General features: G+C 42.3%; 4 protein-coding genes across 4 annotated transcripts; 2 read left to right on the forward strand and 2 right to left on the reverse strand.

Annotated features, from left to right (window-relative positions):
* Positions 1-9,512: 9,512 nt before the first annotated feature.
* On the reverse strand, positions 9,513-9,728 carry RB195_014455 (uncharacterized protein; the record flags this gene model as incomplete). Its single annotated transcript, XM_064204735.1, has 1 exon — positions 9,513-9,728. One exon carries the CDS (start codon positions 9,726-9,728, stop codon positions 9,513-9,515), a length of 216 nt encoding a protein of 71 aa, XP_064060616.1.
* Positions 9,729-15,015: 5,287 nt separating this feature from the next.
* On the reverse strand, positions 15,016-15,243 carry RB195_014456 (uncharacterized protein; the record flags this gene model as incomplete). The annotated part of the gene is made up of 1 exon (XM_064204736.1): positions 15,016-15,243. One exon carries the CDS (start codon positions 15,241-15,243, stop codon positions 15,016-15,018), a length of 228 nt encoding a protein of 75 aa, XP_064060617.1.
* A 2,051-nt stretch (positions 15,244-17,294) lies between these two features.
* Positions 17,295-17,510, forward strand: RB195_014457 (uncharacterized protein; the record flags this gene model as incomplete). The annotated part of the gene is made up of 1 exon (XM_064204737.1): positions 17,295-17,510. The coding sequence occupies one exon, from the start codon at positions 17,295-17,297 to the stop codon at positions 17,508-17,510; it is 216 nt and encodes a 71-aa protein (XP_064060618.1).
* A 1,406-nt stretch (positions 17,511-18,916) lies between these two features.
* On the forward strand, positions 18,917-24,119 carry RB195_014458 (uncharacterized protein; the record flags this gene model as incomplete). Its single annotated transcript, XM_064204738.1, has 5 exons — positions 18,917-19,012; positions 19,081-19,238; positions 21,528-21,707; positions 23,232-23,338; positions 24,022-24,119. The coding sequence occupies 5 exons, from the start codon at positions 18,917-18,919 to the stop codon at positions 24,117-24,119; spliced, it is 639 nt and encodes a 212-aa protein (XP_064060619.1).
* Positions 24,120-25,142: the final 1,023 nt, after the last annotated feature.

Below are 25,142 nucleotides of genomic sequence, written 5' to 3' on the forward strand. Positions count from 1 at the left end.
CGGCTGCTTTTACAAGATCCCAAATCCCCAAAAACAAGACAGAAAATATTGATTGACATCCATTATAAACGAGGACCACGGACAACCGTTTGTCCCACTAAAAATATTGTGGATTAGTAATTGGGCAACAGCTGAACTGTCAGGACGTTTTTTCCTTTCCTAAAGCTGAAAGGATGCGCATCCATCGTAAATTATGAGCGTACTCAACCCCTGAGTCTAACTCATTCGGAGAGAGGGGTAGTGCGTTTGGTTTGATAATGAAACTCTAACGGAGAAAGGTATTAAGGGCGCAGATGGAAAGCCAAATTACACACAGAAATAAATCCAATAACAATAACCTCTAGGGCGGATTCAAACTCCTCCAAACTCATTAGCAGATGCAGAATGCTTCCAGAATATCAAGAGCAGATGAAAGAAGGCGGTCAACATTCCTTCCCTCTTCCCTTTCTTTTTTCTTTTACTAGCTGAGGACTTGCAAAACCACTTTTCGGGGGAAAAGTCCAAACGTAGCAAACATAAACAACCTTTTTATGAGTGAGAAAAGCAGAGAGAACCGTACGACAATGTTCTGCTGATCGTGTTTCCAGATCTTTGAATGAAATAGGAGCTAGAAAATTGAGATCATGTAACACAAACAGATTTAAGAAATGGAAAAAGTGCTTTCGATGGAACTGACAAATAGAGCAGTAAGCATCATCGAAGGACATGTGCTTTTCCAGTGTCGATGATGAACGCCATAATTCCACGCAGCTTTTCGCTTCTTAACATATCGTCAATTCCCAATGGAGAGTTTTTGTCAATAATTCGTGCAACACCCCGTTCGAAAACAGAACCTAGCCTACACAATACTCTCTATTTATATTTTTCTATATCACTAATGACGACAGGGTATTAGAAAATACTGGAGATTAGGTAGCAACAAAATAAAGACGACCGGGCAAAGAGAGCAGCCAGGACGTCAACAACTAGAACAAACAACGTGATATTATATTAAGACTCGTTTATGTGTAGCATTAAGGAATGAATGAACCTAGTCTTGGCTCTGGTAAAGTATTTAGAAAGCTGATTCTCAACAAATTTCCTCAACTTCTTCACTTGATAAGTCTCAGTTCAGTAGAAGATTGAAATGAGAAGTTTTTTGCCGAAAAGGCAGAACAAATGCTTTCCGAGTGCACTGTCATAACGCTCTTACGCACGGAAATGCGGCCAATCACAACCAGTCACTGTAGTGGACGCAGGTGTTTGAATAAGATCCGAACAGCTTCATTTCCCCACCAAATTTAATTCAAACGGTCCACAAGTGTCTAAAAAGGGGTTTATTTGCTGCTATTTGCTTTATTTGCGCCCTATTCAAGCGTGCTGAACTCGCAGTTCGATGACACGAACCCGTATAACAGATTCACATGTGTGTCAAAGTTAACTGTTGCAAAGTTGCAATCAGAGCTTGTGAAAGATTTAAGAATAACGAGAATAGGTAGAACTTATGTACAGTAGTCGGCGAATGAGGAAGTGTTCGGCAATAGCCGCTGAACCTCTACCGTACTTAGATATCTTCGCAATATCATTTTAGTTAAGAGCCTGTGCACCAGCTAACCTTAGTATTCGTGTAATGGGTGGAGACATTCAACACAAACTCCTCAATGGTTCACTCAGCTCACTGCTGTTCATTCATTAGGCGTTATTGTAAATGAGACCAGGAGTCCCACAGCTGGTGAAATCTTCCCTCTGTATCATCACATCAATATATTCACTTTCATGCGCCACACATTCTTATAGGAGCGGGCTCTGTTATCCTACCTCTCTTTACTCACCAGTGGAGTGCCGATGACGATGATAAACTTGGAAGCCTGCCCCGCAAAAACCAAAGCATTGATAAACAATTACACAAATTGTATGAGAAACCATGAGAAACCCATAATCTGAGACCAATGTTCTGTCGATAACTCCATCAATGGTGGTGTAGAAAGACAAGATAAAAGCACCCATAACCGCCAGGTACAGAACGCGTCAGTTCGAAACAAAACGTTCAACGACGACCCCTCTAGACCCACATAGACAGTGTAAAAGTGTGGAAAGTTCACGATGTAAAAGGATGGACCAGTTTTTTTTGGCAATCCTTCACAGTTTATTAAATGGTGCGGTAATATTTGACAAAAATCCAGGAAAAGAAAAGATTGCAATATCATAGAGATAAGTGATAATATGAAAAAAATGAAAATAACGGGAATGAAGGAACTGAACTATTGTCCTCACTCATCGCAGGAAGCATTTTTTTGGAAAAACTTTCACCGCTAAGCCCTAAACAACCAATTCCAGCACCAACGTTTGGTGGTATATCAGTAAGTTGATTTGGTGTGCCAAAAAATTATCCACTAATCTCTGAAAGACCCCAGCATCCCATGGCTTTGTCGCCTACTGGAAGTGTTTCGCGTTTTCAGATTCTTCACTTCGTTCTTGTGGTGTAGACAGGTGGGATCTTACAAGCAGAATGATAATCTAGATATTTGTTTGATTTAGACTCCCTACATACATATTAGGTCAACAGCGTTTGTACAATCGAAGGAAGAGCTCCAGAATTGCCTTAGTTTGTTGTTCCTTTCTCACTTGAGAAAATTCTGTATCCTTTCATGATAACGTGGATAATATTCAGATTTCCAACGCTGTCCAGCAGATGAACAACTCTATTATTAGTGCATGAACAGAGTCAATTCCTCTCTTGTGTTTTTTATTTCGGTTCCATTTTCGTCCATTCGTCTTGCTCCTCTGTAAATGTGACCGTTCCTGCGTGTTTGAGTCTTAACATTCTTTTGCAGATACCACTCTATGTAGACACTACAGACACACTCCTTGTCGGTCCACACCAACACGGGAATGAGGCTTTGAAGCTGATCTATGGTCGATGAGCAAAGCTGAAGGCAAGCTCCTTACTGATAGCAAGCGGAGAAACACTGATCAGTTCTTTCTTCTTCCAAGAAAACTCCAAAAATAACCCCACAGATTTTAGATGGTTCAGCATGAACGAGTGGTGCCTTGTCCACTATAAGCAGTCCTCCTGTTACTAGAATGGGCACTAGATGAGGTCATATACATAGTATGTAGATATTCTTTACATCTAGCAACTAGTACTACCATTCCTGCTGTGGAATTGCAGTGTTACAATTTATAGCACATCATGTAAAAACGAAAAATTACGACTTACCTTATGCTGCTGTGAATCGGCTATGTGTAAATGACCGCTGTCCACTCTCTCTTTCTCTAGAATAACCTCAGAAGTGATCAAGAAGTACATTTACACCACCAACTTCTTCATCATAACTTAAAATGATATACGTAGTTACGAGACACGGGGGATCCTACCAATCTCTCAGAACTCTTTTTCTGCTTTCAGAAGCATTTGAAACTGGTGCAAAATAATAGTTGATCTATCTTCAAAGATATTGACCTTTTTGTAACTGGGAGCCATAGAACCCTAAGATTGAAGAGACGAAAAAGGTGCCCAAAAGTGGGGTTTTTTCAAAATGTGTTCAGCCACAAAAAGCAAATATAAATATAAATATATATATATATATATATAGCATTTTTAAAATTCGATGCAGCATTCTTTGGATCGTTTTCCTATGAACCTACTCCTTCATACTAGCGCGTACAGATAGATTCACATTTCCGGGAAAAATGAAATAAGAGCGAGACGTGGGCTAGATAATGAAGGAACATATCAGATACTGCTGCTGCTTCAGTTACAGCAGGAAACGTTTTGTAGACCACAGCGTTGCACGGGAATACAACTAGTAAAGTTCGCAGGCACACTATCACAAAACTAGTAAAAACCTTTCTCACTGAAGGTATTCTTAGAAGAAGAACAAACCTATAGAGGCTCATATCCTTTGTTATTTTTCTTGGATGGTAACTGTGAGTTAAGATTCTGCAAAATAAAGTGAGTTTGACCACAGGAAAAAAACCTCATATGAAGCTCACGTCTGCAAAATACTACGGTGCTCTCATTTTGACGCAGTAATCGCAGTAGTTATGCTGCAGCGTTTCTATAACTGATCACCTCTGAGATCTCTAGTACACCGGATTTTCCTGACGAATACGTGGAACTGAATCTGGATCAAATAGTTGATGGGGTTTTAAAAACAACTCTTGAAACCCCAAGAGCAGAAGCAACACAGGGACAGGAGAAGGTGACTGAAAGGATGGCTTCTCGTGAACACTTTGATTATGTTTGTTTCCGCAGACTCGTTAGAGGATAAATGACCATGATCCATGTGATACATTTGTTTTTCAGCGCTCAACGGGTGTTGCGACGTCAGACCTATTTTCGGACAACTGCAACACGGTTGAAAACACCAGCGATTACCAGAACGGGAAGTGTGACATGTCAACTCAGAGAGAAACATGGGACTAAATGGAAGTTAGTTATCAATTGAAAAATTTGCTTTTCAGTTTTGAATTTTAGTACTAGAAATATCAACCCGCTTTCTAGGTTAAATTCAAAATTCAGAATTCTTAATTTTTAATGTGTGTTTTATACCAATTATTGTGTAGTGCTTCACGAAATCAAACTTTGAGTAAATGGAAGTGCACATGCATAAGAAAGGGAATAAAATAAAACAAATTAGTTGATACAACTTCCATCCCATAAATCAATTTTCTATCTCTTTTTCAGCTTGCAAGTAATTTCTAGCTTCACGGTTATGAGCTACACGGAAATCTAAATCAAATAATATCCTTTACCTTAGTTATGATGATTTATAGACCCTCAGGAGCTATCAATACAAAAATGCCTTTCCTTGTTAAATTAAAGTAGGTTCTTAAAGTAGGCAATAAAGCTGAGAATATTTGCAAAGATGCGTTTCATAAATAATATAAGTAGAGGATAAAAGTCTGCATGATCGTTAAGGCACTTTACCTGGCCCGGAAATGCCTTTGTAAAATATATTCATTTTACGTCCATATTCATATGGGATCTAATTGTGGTTTTCGTATTTGGGTTTTTCCGTATATGATACTAACAATTTTTTGGAATTTTCTTCGAGAATATCTTCCCTGAAATTCCTATCTTATAAACGGTATCGAATGTGGGCTCTTCAATTACACTCACCTACAAAAGCTTGTTGTTATGAAGGGAAAAATAATCAATGAAGTCATGAATTCGCTCTCCAACTTCAGTCTGTGTTTCCGGAAATGGCAAGAAAGTAAACGGAATTCAATTACACATGACGGATGTAGGTGTGCAAAGGTTCATCAGACGGAACTGAAAGAAAAGTAAAGACTCATAGTCACAAAAGATGCACTTTTCCATCCCAAAAGGGGTCTCGCAAATAATTTGAATATTTGCAGAAAAAAAACAGGTGGCATTTGAAAAACGACGTTAGCTGAATAATAATTACGGAGAACGCGGCAGAAATAAGCCCATTAGCCATGAATAAGCAACTGCACTTTTACTCCCCTCCGATCCTCTTTAGCATACTATTCGCTGTTTGAAGACAATATAGACAGAAATTTTTGCATTCGACCATTTTTGCTCTCTTTCAGAGAGAGTGATACTGTTTGATCCTTTTCAAAAGAGCTATAAGTATTTGTAACATTAAAAATGAAAAAAACTCAGCTAAATACAAACTTACAAAAAGGCTACTAGAACCAGTAATAAGGGATTCAGCTCAACAAGAAAAAGCTCTTCTTTGTAAATGTGAAAAAGTGGTTTTGGTGGTTCCTTTGTATAAGGAAAATTATGACGCTCCTAGACGAATGCTTAAAGTGCCCCATTTTATCTTGGGTTGGACACTATTACACAGGTCAGGGGTTGGCCGGTGGCAAAAATTAGCTCCAACACTAGCCGTAGCATTCATGTCTAATGTAGAAAGCCCATTCTGGAATTCCTGTACTGCCGTTACATTGATGGCTGCTGCATTATATGTCCCACTCAAGACAAGATGGACAAGCAAATTGGCTGTGATTGTTTAGCGAAGAAATATACTAGTCAAGCGGTGAATGGAAGACACGATTGTTCCGAAAACCTAGCAATAAAAACATTTTATTTCATTTTTTTTCTGGCCATCTTGGAAAACTTAGAAATCTCTATTATTAGCTTCTCGGAATCTTTTAGCAGGCAAATGCTTGTTGATACGCAGGCTCATCCATCCAGTTTCTCTAATATAAATGACATTACATGTCAAGCATTGTATGTGATAGATTACTAACATCTTCGTGCAAACTCCAGTTTTACCAAATGCGCGCCTACCAACGCAACATTCCGATACACATTTGTCTATCGTGCCAGTATTATTACGTCTATTACGGACCAACTGTTGCTTGATGTTGTCGTTCGGGATGTTCACCAATACAACATCATCTTGCAGCTATGTTCCAAAAAATCCGGTTTATCGCAGCAGTTAAAGAGACGAAGGCGACAGGGATGCACAAGGGAATTCTACCTTCACGTGGAGTCTTCTGTTTAATTACTAGTTCGAGGTTGGGTGTTGGGTTTCGATCTCGCGTAACCGTTCAAACTAGCTTATGGCTAGTTTCAGTGACTACTCACATTCTCTTTTTCTTGTCCACATTGCTGTGGCTGTTTTGACCGTGTTGGGGAGAGCTGCCTTTTTTATTTCCTTTTTTCTGAAAAAATGGAAATGCCGTGTCTGATTCGCATTTCAGATAACGCTGGCTCCATGCCACAACTTTGAAACTACTTATAAGCATAGCTAGTTTAAACGGTTACACAAGATCGAAACCCAGCACCCAACCTTGAACTATTAATGAAACTGACAACTGCATGTAAAGATAGGATTCCCCCGTGCATGCCTTCCTCTCCGATTCCTCAACTGCTGCGACAAACCGAGTTCGTTTGGAAGATGATGTTGCATTAATGAGCAACCCGAACGACAGCATCAAGCGACAGCTGGTTCGTAATGGTCGTAATAATACGGTACGATAGGAAATTTGCATCAGTGTTGCGTTGTTTGTCCATTTGGTAAAGCTGGAGGTTGCACGAAGATCGGAGTAATCTATCATCACACGCAATGCCGTTTATATTAGAGAAACTGGAAGGATGCTGAGCCTGGGTTCAAAAGAGCATTTGGCTGCTGAAAGAAGTGGGAACACGATGACACCACGAGAGCGCCACAAGAATGAGAAACATGATGGAAATGAGTTTGAAATAAAGTACACGATAATAGCCAACGAGAAAGAAATATACGTCAGCAAGGCATTGGAAGCATATTGGATTTCCGTCAGGGACCTATCCATGAGTAACAGAAAGAGTGCTTATCAATTGCAATAGACTTCATGCCGTTTGCAGCACTCTACAAGCCATAAGATTGTCCCACATGCAGTTCTTTAACACTATCCAGACATCAGTGCCTAAGGATATTGCGCAGTGCGTAGATATTTGCCTTGGTTGACAATCTGTAAGAACGCGGTGGTTCACCAGCCCGATAGTCGGTGAGACTGGTCAGTTTGTTCACCTTTTGGAGTTCTTGTATAATGTACTTAGAACGATGTCGGAGGTTGGCAAGGAGAGAGGAGCTTGATGGGATGTGCATACCATCAAAGTCCTCAAACTATTTTCAGGCGTTTGAAAAGACGAAGTCGTTAATACGTCAGGCTAATGATAACGTTTCACCAAAACCTTGCTACCATTACGAAGAAACATAGATATCAAGACAAAGGGACCTTTTGCATCTCTGATCCCCTCGAAGAAAAAGAGTTCATTTGACAAGACTTTTTTTAAGGTAAAATCTAGACAAAACCCCTGTTTGCTCCTGTTCTCATATTAAAACTGTGATCACCCTGACTCCCGCTGTTCATCGAACAGGTCGAGTGAGGGCCAGTAATAATTCCATTTGTCCCTACCGCGTGCCAGAATTGCCCAATAGTTTCCTCCTTCGCATGGGATACGAAAAGAATCACATTTCTCTCTCAAAGACCTTGTGAAGAAGTCTGAACATCGAGTCGGCAATCTTCCTGTAGTGCGATTAATATCGCGTGGTACACAGTCCTTTACGGCACTGATCCAACGGTTGTCATTGAAGTGCATCACCTGTCCGGCCCACCTTATTTTGCTTTCCATGGCACTACGCGGCGGTGTCTTTAGTCTTCGATCGCTGACGTAGGATAGAACTTCAAATCCCGTCCCTCGCTTGCGTGAATCGGGACACTGTTAGCATCACTCTCTCAATTGAGGGTTCAATGATGCTCGCCGCATTTTTTTTCTGCTTGCGAAGTGCCCAGGTTTCCGAAGCACAGGTCAAAACAGGAGCTACGGTGGTGTTAAAGAGGGGAGCACGGAGACGGTTGTTCTTAGTCTTCATCATCAAATCGTCGATGCTCTTATACGCTCCTGATGCTGCACGTTTCCTCCTGACCAACTCGGGGGTCAGGTCGTTCTTCATACTTATTTTCCGTAGCGTAGCTGGTGCAGTCGCATTTTTTTGTTCCCTACAGCGTGCATGGAACATCCGAGGCACATGCGTGACGCATTAACATCGTCTTTTGCAGATTCAGCTGAAGACCAATGCATCCTCATGTTTCGTCGCCGAATTCGGTAAGCATTCGTTCCGCATGGCTGATGCAAGATGTTATCGAAGAAGTCATCATCAGTCACATTCCAGATTTCGCAGTTGGTTCTCTAGAGTAGCCGTGAATATTTTAGGTGGGATTGTATCACCCTGACAGCTTTCATCACGTCAATAATGATATTCTTGTAGAATGGCGAAATTCTAGTCGTGAAGTTACTGTACAAATCTCGGAGTACTTTAAATACTTAGCAGGGAAACCCAGGTTGCTCCCAGGACCGCTTCCGTCTCAACTGACTCCAAGGCTTTCAACAAACATCGCAGCATCTAGTACTCTCGCGATACCTCGATGAGTTTCAAAACAGTGTGAACGTTTGGAAACAACCATGCTAAATTCCTTCCGAAACCCTGATTGTTCCCATGGCTGTATTTCACCTGCACTTTTTCAATCCTGTTAAGGATCGGTTTCGTGAAGAGTTTGTAGATGACTGATAGTGAGCAGACCAGGCGATAGCTGCCCAGTATGCATAAGTTGTTGATGTCATGTGAATCTCATTTCTTACGCAACTGGTTCTCGCTGGTCTTCTACTGTTCAGGGATCTTGCAATCCGACAGATAGCGCATAAAGGACATCACCGGGGTGCTGATGAGAACTGGCGGAAGATTCTTCAGATACTCAGATCTTACCCTGTCGGGACCAGGTGCCGTACGATTTCTTACCGAGATGATAGCATGCGTACTCTGGACGGGAGAGCCTCTGGAATGACATGTCCGTCCTCGTTCAGATGGTGAGGTAGGTGGGCATGGCTGTCGGAGAGGTCAGAGTTGTGGGTGAAGTGGTGGGTGATTTTCTCCATTCCCCTTCTTGACGCTATGAGTGTTCCATTTTAGTTCCTGCGAGCACTCATTCTCGTCTTTCGATTGGCGAATTCAGGACGTAGCGAAAGCTCTTTCCCGCCTCTGCAGCTTCAGCCAACAGTTCTGTGCTCTTTCCTATTCGAGGTCTTCTTTTACCGCATCTCTGCAAAACCTTTCGAGCTCAGACGTGATTTCCTTGTTGCCTGCTGTTCGTGCAGCTCCACGCTGACGTATCAGCCCTAGAGTTTCCAGAGACACGCGTCTCAGGTCGATTTTAGAATCCCGAGCCTTCCTCGTGTAGTCATGAAGATGTTCAACGAGCCGATCGTATTCCGCGTCGATGCTGTCCATTTTGGAATCTTCCCAAGAGCCGGCTAGAGTACCGAAAAGACCCCAGTTAATGATAACTATGGGACTTCACTCTCTGAACTTCGCGGCGTTCTCTTCTCGTGGATGAACTAAAATCTTCTCCAGAGGAGAAGATGGTCCGATGTCGTATAAAACTGGCACAACAGCGACATCCGTCAGGCAAAACCTTTTACTGGCGATAGTGTGGTCAATTTCAGTATGGTACTCTCCACTGAGTCCCACGTCCAGCGTAGAGAAGAGGGTTTTGGATTTGCGAGTTCCCATAGACGGTCTTAGTCGTCATGATGAACTCAGAAAGCCTGTCCACCTATTCGTTCCATTGTATGCCGTGGATCCCATGTGAAGTTCCTCAGGCGTTCTTCTGAGGCCAATCTTGGCGTTAAAATCACCAACAATGACCGTATAGAAAGTGTGGTCTTCTCTTAGAACTCCTCTAGGTCTGTATAGAAATCTTCGACTTCTTTTTCGTAGCTTGATGTAGGAGCGATTGTCAAGGCTGGTGTTGGACCACATCTTCTCATCCGTAGATGTCCGATTCGGGTAGTAAGTTGTTCGAAAGAGTCGTGTTCTTCGCCATACTCGTGTTGACAAGAGCACAAACTCCATTAGCACCTCTACGCATGTCCCTAAGAACAGTTCTTCTCCAAGTAGCCTGCATAACTCCCGCAACCCTGCCTTTCCTGGCCCTGCCGTACCAGACCTTCTTCAGTAATCAGGAAACTCTTTCGTATTACTGTGAGATGCATATAATTTCGGAACCTATAAGCAAGTCGCGAGTCTCTTGTCCCATGAGCTTTTGAGAGAACGGTGCGTTCTACCGGAGTGGAGCTTATTTTTCGGAGCCGACTTCAAACTGCCTCCCTTGCACCTCCCAGTCACATGAATGCAGGCTTTTGTCCGGACCGACACGCCACGTAGTCTCGCTACTGACAGGGTCAGTGATCGCTCTAGTGAGGGAGATATGCGGGTCTTATTAAAACATCACTCAATGTGTCAATTGCTTTCAACTACACTGTTCTTTAAATTTTCGGTAGTTCCGACAGTCTCACACAGTCCGATGTCAATATCCTTCCAGACACGGGCCGGTGTAACGCACTCAATAAGGGTTTCTGCAGTATGATCGATCGGGGGTTCACCCTAGCGACAACCAATCCTTTCATCCCTCAGGTTGATAAATTGGTTCACTTGCCTTGGAGGATCAAAACACTGTTACGATACATGGACTCGCAAGTCATTGTATAATACAAGCTAGATAGGCGCATCCAAAGCGGACTGATTAACACCACACACTTTATCCTTTTATCCTTAATTCCGACAATTCATTACATTCTTCTTTACATGTTCCTTCCCATAACTGTGTACTTGTTTGCGTCTCTATGGCCAGAAGAGCATCTGGGGCGACTGTCTGCATCTCCATGAACGACTCGAACGTGGCTTCGTCAGAAATGTTCGCGTATCCCTTTGCATATCCACTGGACACGTAATGTCCAGTGGGTATGCCCGGGGATAAGAGGCAGACACATTCGCGGAGAATCTGCCGATACCCTCTCTGCTGTTCCCCAAAAATTAGATACTTTTACTCTTGCAATTGTGAAAAGGTACTGAGGAGTGGGTGTACATGAAAATTTCCAACATGCTGATATGATTCAATTATGCAATTTTTATTCACATATGTGCAAATGTCCAAAGTCATGTTGCCATTAGCTAAGCAATTCAACGAAAGCATACAAAACCCAACTTTCCCACGCCTGTTGAAGTTCTAATCTCAACGTACTTTCTTTGTCATTACCATCAGACCTAATACGCTGTACTTCTTAATCTTACATCCAATCTACGGTTAGAAAAGGACTAATATCACGCTCTAGTACGTGGAACATATTTCTGATATAAAATACTGTCCTAGTTCATTTCTAATACTTTATTTCCTAATGCTTTTGTACAACGAGACAACAAAAATGGTATTCAATACTCAGTAATTTTATTTCGTGCCACATGATCAACAAATATAACTGGATATTTTCCTCAGCAATGTAGTGACACTACGAGCGTATTTGAGATGCTTTCCATGGCTGACAAAATGACAATTCCTCCACTTCACCATATTTTAGGTCTTGTATTTTGCGAAAATCTGATCGGATTTAATGTAGTCGGCTGTGACCCACACAACGACAGAAACACAACCTAATTGAAATTTTATCACAATTTCAATGTGTGCACCATTTCGCACAATGTGTAACATTGATAATGAAGCTATCATATCTTTTGAGTGTTCTAAGTTGTATCATACATATGTTTTGCACATGGCACCACCACCTTTTTAATATTGTTTAATCGTTGAATAATGTGTCATCACAATCCCTTTTACTCGTTAAAAATTGTTCATGAAAGGAGCACGAAATTATCTTGAAAATATTATCTTGCTACAAGGCACTAACGTTCTTCAAAGAAAATGTAATTTTTTTTTGTATTTTGTCACAATAAACAGCTGCACAATATTTAGATGGTCGAGTCGAAATGACTTGAAAATGGCGCCTTCACCAAGCAATTGTGTTCGAAGCGGGGGGGGGGGGGGGGAAGGCTGACGATTGGAACCGAGTCTCGCTTTGGTAGGAGGTACCTAACGAAAAGAGAAGAGTAAAAGGGTTTTTTCGTCTAGTGATGATAAGAGAACAGAAGTGCCAGATGAGCAGTCTCAATAGGAGAAGCTCTAGGAAGGTGAGCCGAAAGTAATCAAATAACCCACTTGATATTATTCCATTAGACAACGAAAATCTAAAGTTTGCGCATCTTGGAAGCGCTCTTAAGAGCATCTTGATCTTTGCTAGAGTTCAGAATAAATTACTGAAGATTTTACAAGTTATTTGTCCAGAAGCTTCAGTAAAATTTCGCCAGGAGTCACTATCAGTGTATCGCCGTTATAGGAGTCATAATCAGCACATAAGGAAATATGTGTCTGAGAAATTAAAAATAGTAATGTAGTTGATTGCTTCTCAATGTCTCTCCAACCATATCAGAAGCAGTGATTTTCGACACCGTTCTGTAGAAAGCGAGAGTCGTGTCATACATGTCGTGCCCCGAGTTCGCTCCGAGGAGGAGCGGCAGGCATCGGCAGTAGGACTCGGGGCCGGCTGCTCCCTCATCCCACCCTCAACCTGTTCCCCTGTGATAGAAGTGGTTATATACACGTGGTTTATTCTTATAACGACACTACACGGTAATGCACAAATGCACGACATAAACGGCGGAATAATATAAAGGGCCTGTCAACGGCTCAGTGGTTGCGGTCCTCGGCGGGGTATGTGGTTGCGTTCGGGCTCAGGGGCAGGCAGCCAGGGTCAGATGGTGCGAGGTGGTATAACGCGGGCGAGTGGTGACGTGGCTATCGATCGAAAAACACGAGCACAAAACACGACACCACAAAGATGGAGAAATGGAAAGGACTGGGACCGGGTGCGGGAAAAGAGGTACCCGTGAAAACCGACTGACCGCTCCTGTCCTCCCTTCAGCACCGCGCACCTCTGCGTAATTACGGCTCCCGCTCTACCACCTAGACATCCCCACGACTGCCTGAGATCACATAAATCTCGCCTACCTATTGCTCTCAAATCAACGCTGCGCGCGATATTCGCGACGAGACGAAGCGGTGTATACTGCGAATTTTGAAGGGAGGGAAGTGAAAAACGAGTTGACGCAGCAAATTCTGATGTACGGATATAGCAAACTAAGCGCATATTATTGAAAGTAAAAGAGAAGAAGTAAATCGTTCTATCCAAAGTAACTTCACATAAGTAAAGATTATCTTAAAAAGATGCTGCAGGGAAAAGAATAACATGTATATATTTTCACACCTCTCATAATTTCGACATTTGACTAACTCTTCCATATGAGCTCGCAGTGCATAAGTGTGTGTTTGCCATGATGCCATTCAACGAATTCGCGTTCAACTTTCAACTGCAGCAACCATACGTACAGCAAATTTATGTGCTTATTATTTTGTATACATCCCCCTGATCCCATCCCCCAACCTGTTCGCCTGTGGTAGAAGTGGTTATATATACGTGGTTTATCCTTATAAGGACTCTACACAATACAAGATGCAGTTTTGATAGCTCCATTTTGAGCGTGTGTAAGCAGTGTATAACTTACTTGCATTGTACTTAGATGGTTCTTTTTCACTGCACATGCTGGTTCCAGCGTCTTTTCCACTCGTTCCGTTCCCTTGCCGGTTTAACCGGCGCACACAACATCTATCCGGTTTTCGAAGCTCCGACTTAATACAGGAGAATATATATCGGCGGTGTTTGCCATCGTCTTCGCTGCGTAACAGAGCGCTGGAAGGACTGTCGAGTCGAACAGATTGGCATAGAGATCTTGGTCCCTCAGTTGAACGTCGGGCAATTCTCTATTCAGTTCTTCCTTCTAGTTGTTCTCCATATTCAAAGATCATCGGAGGTATGGCGAACTTTCCACGATTTGGGAGCCTTCGAGTTGTATCTCAGGTCGAGCAGTCCTACTCTCTTCCCTTTTTGTTCTATTTCCTGATCATCGTTTCTGTTTCAATGGTACTTCTCGAAAAGAAAAAAAAAAAACGTCGTCCGCTAAACGAGTATTGGAGAGGAATGTTCCATCAACAGGTCCGCCTCTTTCTCCCCAAGAAATTAATTTTATAGGACGCGTCCACACGTTGATCGACAAGCTCTGCTAGTATTGCTTTCGTTTCTACGCTGACGGAGGCTACCTCAAACGTTAGAACAAAAGGCATTCATGACAAACCTCTACAACCTTCGACATGGACTGAATGTAGTCCATGCAGCTGATTCCTTGACGGAATCCAGTTTGTTGTTGATGTTGGGCATCATCCAGCTTCCTAGATATGCATGTGAGGGCGATCAAGGTGAATACTTTGTACAAGACGCTCAACAAGCATATTGGATGGTAGTTCCGAAGGTCCTCTCGATCACCTTTGTTATAAATAAGAATGTTTTGCGAGGTCTCCCACTTAATTGGAAATCTTTCTTTCTGAAGATAAGACGTCATGCGGCCGCTAGAATTACATGAGGAGGATGGCCACCAGCCCCAAGAAAGTCCGTCGATATAAAATCAGATTCAGGGGCCGCGCCTGGTTTCATGCTCTTGATAGCAACTTTCATCTTCAAGGGAGAATCCGTGGGGGAGCATCACCAGTGGAGATGATGGCCAGACGAGGTGACAGGATCTCGTGAGAGGACGAGATGGACGACATATGGGCACACTAGAAAACCGACATCGCCTATTTTCGCGACGGAACCTTCTCTCCACGAATGACGAGTGTACCGTCATTCATCTGTCGTACGTCGCTCCTTCTGCACTTGGTCTCCTGCAGAGCAATCACGTGATATTTGATTCGCTCTGCAGCTCCAAGAAGGGCAGGCAGATCAGCGTCCGTGGAAACTGTTCCCGCGTTGAAAGAAAACAGTCTCCGTGGCGAGTCGACACGTATCGCCATCCGGTCCGACATCCGAGACAGCAGGGCCCAGTTGCAGGGTACTGACGCACTGAATATGCTGGAGTGGCAAGAAGATTTTTCCTCAAATTAAACACCCTTGTCATGGTGAGCTTAGCTTTCACCACTGCTAGGTTTCCGATAGACATAATAAACATAATAATAAGTAGATAACAGTTGAGAGAAATTGTCATGTGCTCTAAAGTAATGTTAAAACAACTATGATAGTTTTCAGCAGTAGTTGTACCGACTACCTTAGATATACTACTGATAGATGCTAATGATCAAAACTAAGTTTATTTTCAAATAAATACATATCTTATGTATATGTTGCAAATTATATATATATATATATATATATATATATATATATATATATATATATATATATATACATATATATGTATATGTATATATATATATATATATATATATATATAGTGAACGTCCGGCTAAAGCCTGACTTCGGGCTTTTTTTGCTGTTCGCTTCGCTCGCCTTCATCGATCAATAAGAAATAACGGTAGCCACATTTTTGTAAAATTAGAATTGCTTTTTTCTATCAACTCTTCCTTCAATTTTTCTACCTGAAAATTTCAGCATAGATGAAAGATTTTCCCTAAACGCTCAGTTCTATATTTGGAGAGTATGTTTCCCTCAAACCTTCACAATTTGGAAACATCATTCGAAGTATGAGTTTAATGACGTTCTACGTCAGGTCGCGTAAACTGTTGGCTACTATATACTGCATCTAAGCATTTCGCACGCGCTTTTCCTCTTTTTGAAAAAAAGGATGTTAGCAGCATCAGAGAGACGTGCTGGGAAATAGATATGCGAAGGAACCACAGAAACCCATTCTACCGCGTTGTGGATCTCACGCACCAATCCAGTCTCTCCCCTTTCTTTAGCTTTCTGGCACCGCCGCACCATTCCGACCCCGTGGGACCCGTCCCACCCCATTTTACAGCTATCTGTGTCCGGGGCACGAATTCGACGCCGTAGGTCCCGTCTCGCCCAATTCTACCGCGTTGAGGCTAGAGCGCACCAAACCAACGCTATGGTACCCGTCTCCCTCTCTTTTTGGAACTTCTTGACTGAGACACACACATACACAGACGCACACACGTGACAGAATACGCCCGTTATTATATAGCATGATATTTTGCAAATTTGGAAGTATACATTCACATAAAATTGTATTTATCCTCACTAACATATGAGAGAAACTAATTTGCCTTATCAAACTCAGTAGATATTTTTCCACAGCTTTGGACAGAGGTGAAGAGGTAGAGTGCTTGCCTATCAGCTGCATGGCGATGTTCGGCACCTCACCGTTGCAAAGTTTTGCATCATCATGGAGTATTTTCGTGAGACACACACAGACACACACACACAGACATACACAGACACGCACACACACACATACACACGCAGACACACACACGCACACAGACACAGACACACACAGAAAGCGTGTTATTATACAGCATGATATATATATATATATATATATATATATATATATAATATATATATTATATATATACTACTACTACTACTACAACTACTACTACTACTACAAAGAAAAAAAGCATCCAAGGACAATTCAGTTAATGAATTCATAGTGAAGTTGGATGCAGGGAATGTATACTCGGTAGGAAGAACTGATGGTCCTTGAGATTGAGTGCTGGTGACGGACGTGGCTGCTCGAACATTTTTCAATGACAGTGGCTGTCTCAGGGCAAAAAACGAGAATGATTTCGCAAAAATGTGATTACTTCTTACGAACGTAGAAAGTCTCGGTAGCAGAAACGCGTGGCGGCACCGGTAGCGCAAAACAGTTTCCGCAATTCCCTTACAAGTTGGCTCATTCTGACCTGACTGCAGTCGTTTAAAGACGCTAGTGGCTACAGAGTCACCGACGAAAATAAGAAAAACTAAATTCTAACACACCATGTGGACGACGACTTGCGATGAAAGCTAAGCTCGCCATAGCAGAGCTGTTTAGTACGGGGAAAAGTCTGCACCTGCAGCTCCAGTATACACACCGTACCCTACACACTAGGCGATGCTCTCGCAGACGTCGGGAGTGATGGCGACCGGTAAGAGACAATCAAATCATCTCTGGTCGCTCAGGACGTCTTTGACTTTGGAGCAAAGCGATACGTGCGCAACTCGCCATGAAAAATTTGCCACAGACGCTGCCCTACATGCCCTTCTCGGAGCTGCAGAGGGTACCAAATTCTACGTTATTGATCTGCAAGAGAGCAAAGCAGATAAATGACAGTACACTTTTCATTCGCGAAGAGAACATTCCGTCACGAAATGGTGCTGGTCTCAGTTTAGCGCCGATAAAGAGAGATCCTTCCATGAACGAGAAATCTGAAGCTCACTGAAAGATGGCAAAAAGTCATGGAACAAAACGGGCAGTATATCACTGATTGGTATTTGTTCATAATTAATAATACGAATAAATGACTTTAGAAAACAGGAAAAATATGTCATGACTTTCCCGACGACCTGATATTTTAATTAATTATCTATGATGCGTTATCCGCAGATGAGCGGCTAATTACAAGTCGGCAAGGTTCCCAAACACTCGCAGATGGCTGCAGGCACATCAATGTGATGCGGCTGGTGACTGTATTCATCTTAGAGAGCGGAGTTGAGCGAAACTTCCACAGTGACAGATAGACATCCACGCACTGCTAGGAAGCATATGCAGCGCAACAGGTACTGAATTTCTGGCGAGACTGTAGTTTGCGCAGCTCGTGTAATTACGGAGAATCCTGCACAGCTAATCAGAGCGTCAGTGCCGCGAGATTCTCGCGCTACTTTCTCGTGGATTTACAGTTTGGTCGTCGATCCCTCTCGGCCTCCCTTCGGCGATTTCTTGTGTATTCCTCAGTTCCAAGTAGTATAAGATGAGTCAGCTATCAGCTTGCAAGGTTGTGCTAACGCGCTTTGCGAAGGTTAGTAAAACAAGTGGTAGGATCCGGTGTTTCGTAGATTTTACGCGTCCAGTTCAGCCGTATGGTTAGGAATAAAAATGCGGCAATGTATTTGCCATTTTTTTTAGCTTTCTGAGCGATTCTGTGAACTCGTACGGCTTGGTGCCCTGCCATTGGCGTTGCCGCGCGGCAAATCAAAGGCGCCAAGGTGGATAGCCGTGTCCCGTTTGGGGAGGGACTATAGAAGCAGTTTTAGGTTGCTGGAAGGGGCAACGTGTAGTTGTGGGGAGGAAATTCAGCCGCGTTCCTGTTTCTGGAATTATCACTAAGTCAGTCGGGCCCCTAAGATCTGAGCATGTGTTAGCGGATCTATTCCATGAACGCCAAAGCTACTAAGAGGAAAAAGGAAGACAGAGCTTCCAGAATTAAAAGCGCGGTTGAGCGGCCCTTTCCTACAGCAGCTAACCCCTGCTGGGAGCCCTAATTTCACGTACACTTGAACGGTTTGCAGAGTTTGGATGGGTCCTTGTGCTCCACACTTTTGGGACTGTGTAGCAAATGTACTTAATCGACTCTCTTTCGATTTTCCATGCTCTTTTATTTCTTAACATCCGGCAGAAGCTTAAAAGACTATTTTGTTCCATAATTAATTATTTCGATATTTCGATTTCACTGTACGTGTTAGTAATGCGTTGTTCCCGCAATTTCATTAATACTGGATAACTGTTAGACTTCAGCAATGAATAACCCGTTCGATAGAAGGGAGCGAACAGTGTTCGTGTCGATGATAGACAAATCCATTACTGATGATGGTTTATACGAATTAATGAAGCAGGTATTTTGAACATTACGAAAAGAAGTGACACAAGCAGCTCTGACTAGCACCATAGACCATATTTTAAGGTTGGACCAGTGGAAAAGATAATTTTCAAGGAGAATCCAGATGGTACACTGATGCATGCGCTTGTAATATTCAGAAATGTGGAGTCCGTCGTCCTCTCCATGATTCATCTCCAGCCTATGATTAGGAATTCAAAACTGATCCAAATACGGCCTCTGCGGTGAGTTCAATTGGTATTTTGAAGTGCAACCACAATTACAATTAGCTACATTTCGTTTTTGGACTGATCTGATCTAATGATATCCTGTGTTCTCTTTCCGTTCGTTAAACGACATTGAAAATGTGGTAGAACGTGAGAAGTTCCAAAGCGTAGGTGCCGGTGCGGTGTGAGACGTCAGACGCCACTTCTTATAAGTATTAAAAACAAAGAAAAATTTTTAGTCCACGACCCTGTATTAAGGTATCTTAAGAATATCTATATCTTAAGAACACAAATGGAAGCTGTCTTATTAGCTGAAAAACAAGTTTTTTTTTTCTCAACATCACTGTAGGACGGCAAACACCTCTTAATCCTACTCGTACGCCTTCCTCATGTCCGGACATTTTTTTTAAACTACCACCTCTTCTTGTTGTTTCACCTATTCTTCTCAAGGCCAAACAGAAATGGCTTTCCTACTTGGAACAGAAACAGGAGGCAGAAGATGAAAATACAGCTGGAATTCGCATTTGTACATATGCAGTTTCGGCCGTTTTCTAAGCACGCTGTAACGGTGTAACCACTATTCACCAATCCAACCCTGCATAGTTAAGTACTTCTAAATGTGTAGGACTCTACATCACTGCCTACTTCTCCCACCACAGACGCCTCACCATACAAGCTTTGTGCAAGAGTGCGGTTGACTTCCTCGTCCCGTCTCGTCAAAACAACCTGAAGCTAGGTGCAGTTGCTTAAAGGCATCACTCCACGAATCTGGATTGGTACGGATTTCAGTTGGTCAAAGACCATACGGGGTCATAGATTGCAGAAACGGATAGGGTCTTGCTCATTTCTTTGTAATCTCCGTAAAAAAACGGCCTGGAAGATGCGGCGCGTGCGCAATAGAAACTCGAGCACTCCGGCACGCCGTTTTCTACGACGAGTTCTTCGAATTTCTATTGGAACGCGCCACACTTGTGTACGCGCGGCATCTTCCGGGACGTTCTCGACTATGATTAAGAAGAAATGAGCGACGTGCCATTCGCTTCTGTAATCTACTACCCCGTATTGTCTTTGGCCATCGGAAATCCATACCACTCCAGATTCGTGGGGTGATGCCCCCAAGCTGGTGCGCTCGAAGCGGTCGATAGAGCGCAGCGTTTACGAACGAAGTGGGACCTTTGTTAACACCTCCCATGGCTGCAGTTCGCGATAGTACCACCTTGATTCCAACCGCTAGCTCGATCGCGCCGCTGCGAGTGTAGCTGCCTACGCATGCGCACTGAGCTTCATGTCGTTTTCATCCAACTAAAGATTGCTGTAGATAATAGCAACGCACATTCGTAGTCGCGTGCTATGTCTTCATTTACAGAGTTTTATTCGAGAATTTTACCCAATCTATGTTCTTCTTTTGTGTCTCAGTTGCTCAGCATTGACCTGGAATGGGGTTGAAGAGGGAAGAACATAGATTGGACGTGGTTAAAATTTTCAAAAAAAAAAAAACAGTAAATATACACACAACTACCGGTATGCTGTAGTTGTCAAAAATGACAGAACAGACCACTACCCATTCTCCTTGCGCGAAAGAACTCATGGAACTTCTAACTAATTGTATTTATAATAATTTGAAGGAATTGAATTAGTTATGTCTTGTTACGCATGGTACGACTATTTAATTTGCAGCAAAAATCCACAGAACCACCTGTTATATCGATTTCCTCGATTCAATTGGATAGTTAGTTTGCTAGTTGATAGCTGTTATCTTCTTATTTCTGATGGGAAAGCTCAAGATGACGAACTGGTATAAGAAATAAATATATTCCTGTAAATTATGTGAGCGTTGTTATTGTTCCTGTTTTTCCAAAAAAAGGAACAAGCATTTGTAAATTATAAATCTGATGAATATTTATAGGTTATGAATATAGTGTTAAATTACACTTAAGCATGTTTCGGACGCTTTACCACCACGTACATGGTAGATCAAGCGAAACACTTAGTCGTGTGACGGTGCTAATCTGGAAGAGCAAATAAACCTGCGTCGTAGTGAAAACTTCCAAGTTCTTTCCATAATCTCGTTAACGAACAAGATACAACAACGAACAGCCCACATCCACTTTAGAGGTCCTGGTTAGCAGGGCTCTATGTGTTGCGTTTTTCTATCGCGCTTTACGATGAGACGGGTTCATATCGCGTTAGAAGGACGCAACAAATTAAAGTTTGCCCACGGTCAGCACAAACATGTGCTGACCGTGGGGGGTAAACATGTGCATGTTCCTTTGTGCATTTCAGATTTTTTTACCCCTGTTGCTTTAGTGAGAGCTCTCACCGCTTTTCTTCGTGTGCTCGGTTCAGTCCAATGTGCGGTCCACTGTCGCCTCAGGAAGAAACTCGTCAAACTGGTCTCCCAGATGATGGAACTGACGCCTCATGGAAAGTTCATCCTACTGAAGTTGGCCAAGTATTGTTAGACCATCGCTTAACGAATCACACAGAGTAAGTTTCTCCTTTCTAAGCATTGGTAGTTCTATCTATTGTTTCCATGAGTTACTTTATATGTTGATCTTCAAGTTACACTCAATGTACTTAGAAAAGGAATCTAACCTTTTTTCCATGTGCCACCTTAATTTCTAAATAGATTGAGATAGCGGACTGCAACAAATCACGTCACCTTAGCTTTGGTCTCCTTTTTTTAGATTTTATAAAGTGGAGCGCTGTCTTCGGGAGTGTAAGAAAACATAATGCACATAATGCAAATACGTAGGTATCGTGGTGATAATTATAAAATGTGAAACTTCACGGCGTCAGAGCGGTATTAGCACCTTTATACTGACCAAATAACCTTCTTACGCAAAATTCTTGCTTGGTGGTTTTGTTTTTCATTCGCCTGCACACTTAAGTAGTGTGGACAAAGGAGGACGTAAACATTGACGAAAGAGCGAGATGTCGGGGTACCGATATTCTAACCAAAGTTAAAAAGCTAAGGACGAATTATTAGAATGAGGATGGAAATGCCAAAAAAAAAACCCAAAGCAGAAGAAGCGCAGTCACTAAGAGATTAGCCTGTGACCGGACGATCGATGTTTCTCAACCGCGCTAGTGCCAACCGATGCTTTTATCCCTCCGTCGAAAATTGCTCCCAAACTTATCTGGGAAGATGAAACACTGACCTGATACATCGGCTCGCCTCGCAAGTCATTTCTTAGGCAGAACACGTGTTCGTAGAATCTCAAACGACTTTAAATTAAAGTAAACGCGTTGGCGCATTACAAGCTTGTTGATTAACGCGAGATACTCTTTGCTTTTGTACCACGTCAATGTCCATTTTATCCTTAGTGTTCAAAACAAATGTGGATTCCTTCCGCGCATCCATGATGGGTCAAAGAACGTAGTCGAGTTCCACTATCGAGTTTAAAGGCACCATCTGGGGTGGTGCGGATTTCAGGTGGAGTATGCGTACACGGGGTCGTAGATTATGGAGACCGGAGTGGTTCCGCTCATCTCTCCTTGCATCACTGCAAGCAGCCGACCCCTAAATGCTGTCTTGTACGATGCCTTCCATTGAGCGTGCCACCTTTGCACAAATAGCATCCCCTACTGCCTATCGGGGCAGTCCGAATTGATTTTCGACGAATCGCAGGGCGGAGGCGGCGCAAGGGGTGGAGCGTTGCAATAGATGGCGTCGTACAAAACAGCATTCTGGAGGCGGCTGTTTGGAATGATACAGGGAGAGATTAGCGGAACTACCCCCGTATCCATAATCTACGACACCGCATACGGACACTTCACCTGAAATCAGCACCACCTAAGATTCGCGGTATGCTGTCTTTAATTCGTCTACAGCACAATCTCGTCCTAACTTCTTTGTTTTCTTCCCGTTGCTTTCTCTGCGTGTGTTACGCTTCGGTGGTTGAATCAAGCAATAATGTTATGAGTAGAGATTAGTCCTAATCTTAATTTAAAAAATTACTTGTGATTACCAATTATTAGCTACTTTCTATACACACTTAGTGTTTTTAGTAGTCCAATTCCTACTTCGACCGCTTCGCTGCCGAGTTCTGCAAGACGCTTTTCTTCACAGAGTACTTATCCTAACACAGAATTTAACCACCGCCACTTGTGCTCAGGTAAGGTTTTTCTACACTGATTTCCACACTTCTGTCGCTCTTCTTTTGAACAAGTTTATGTTGGGCGTAACATTTCTCTGGATTTCTCTGCTATTTCTTTCCCAAACGTTAGCATATATTAGTGCTTCGTCAATTTCATTTTTTTTTCGGAAGGAATATTATTGTAAAGGGGTGGGTGTAGCGCAGTCTGTTAGAGGTCCACTGTGGCCGCACGATGGTACGAAACCGCCCTAGTGTCAACCAAGCCTTTCATCTCTTCGGTGTCGATAAATCGGTACAATACTTGTCTGGGAGGATAAAAACACTGACTCGATAATTGCCTGGCCTCCGCAAGTCCTTGTATAGGCCAAAACCTCAGCGATAACGAATTGCAGTAAAAAAAAAAACCTTGTGCATCCAAGAGATTTGATCCGCCAGCGACTTTACCCTTTTTATTGATATCATTCCTAGTCATTGTATTGCAGAAAAAGTCTTCATTGCTCCACCTATTGCATTGCAAACACACATTTGTTCATTTGGTAACAGTATTTTCGATTTTTTTTTTCAAAAGTTATGCAGTTTTACAACGTTTGCACGCTTTTATTCTATTGCAGTTCGTTCTCTACTGTTACCATTTTGTCGTTGATTTTACCCACTGAAGACACGGTTTTCCTGTGAACATGTATCCTTTATAAGTTGTTTAGTGGCCCCATCTTCTACTTACTCTTCGTATTCACTAGCACGCCGCCTCCCATGTTCTCACAAATCGAACTGCTCCAGGATTTGTTGTGCGGAGATGTGAATGAATGCACAATGAATGAGACCTCACCCGCTCTTAGTGTAGGGATTTTTCGTTTGTTCTTATCACATCTTGAACTGACTTTGGCTGAACATTTGTTGTTCGTTAAATCCTTCTTGTGAATATTTTTGAGCATTTTCTTGTGTATTTTCCTTCGATGTTTTCTACCACTGTTTTTTTTTGGCTGTTATTCGATGTGTTAGGTTAGTTATAAGCGATGTTATCAGTTTTCTTTCTTCATTTTCAATCTATACTTTAACAAAATCTGTTATATCTATCTGTCCCACATCTATTGTCCTGAGAACATGAGGAAAGTTTCGTAGTGTTTTTCCTCTTATTCACCTCGAGTGCGGTGTCCAGCTTAAAGAAGGTCATAGTGCACAGAAGTTGTATCTCCAGATCCTCATTAAGTTTGCTTAGGTTTCCTATCTATGACGTTAATATGCTTTTCTTGGTTCATCTAGAACATTCAACATAGCCCCAGACAAAAAAGGAGTTTATAGTCGGGTCAAAACGACATGAAGCGAGTGTAGTTGCACGAGCTGTCGCGCCGGAGCAACGCGGTTTTAACCTGCGAGCTGTCTGCCTTGCAATTTGCTGAAATGCGGGAGGTGACGTCATCCGGATCGACATTGTCCGCAATTTTCTGTTTGTTTTCATTTTTTTGCTTTTCTTTCTGGTTTTTTTTTTCGTGTTCTATATTTCTTTCTTCGTATTTTTGTTATGTTTGCTGTATTTGCTCCTCTTATGTAGATCTATATTGTATCTGTATTGTTCTTAAGTTATCGTATTGGTTTTGTTCGTGTGTTAAAAAACTTCATGTTAATGTTCTTGTTTGTTCGTAAAGGAGGGAGCGTAGGCGAAGAAACAAAGACCATTAACATGGAAGTAAACACAATTTTCTACCATATTTCAAAAGCAAGACATGAACAGAAACGATACAATATCTTAAGAAATACAAATGGAAATACAGTAAACATAACAAAAATACGTAAAAAGGAACTTAAAGGACAAAAAACCTGAGAA

The sequence above is a fragment of the Necator americanus genome, chromosome V, assembly GCF_031761385.1.
Source record: "Necator americanus strain Aroian chromosome V, whole genome shotgun sequence".
Classification (NCBI taxonomy): domain Eukaryota; kingdom Metazoa; phylum Nematoda; class Chromadorea; order Rhabditida; family Ancylostomatidae; genus Necator; species Necator americanus.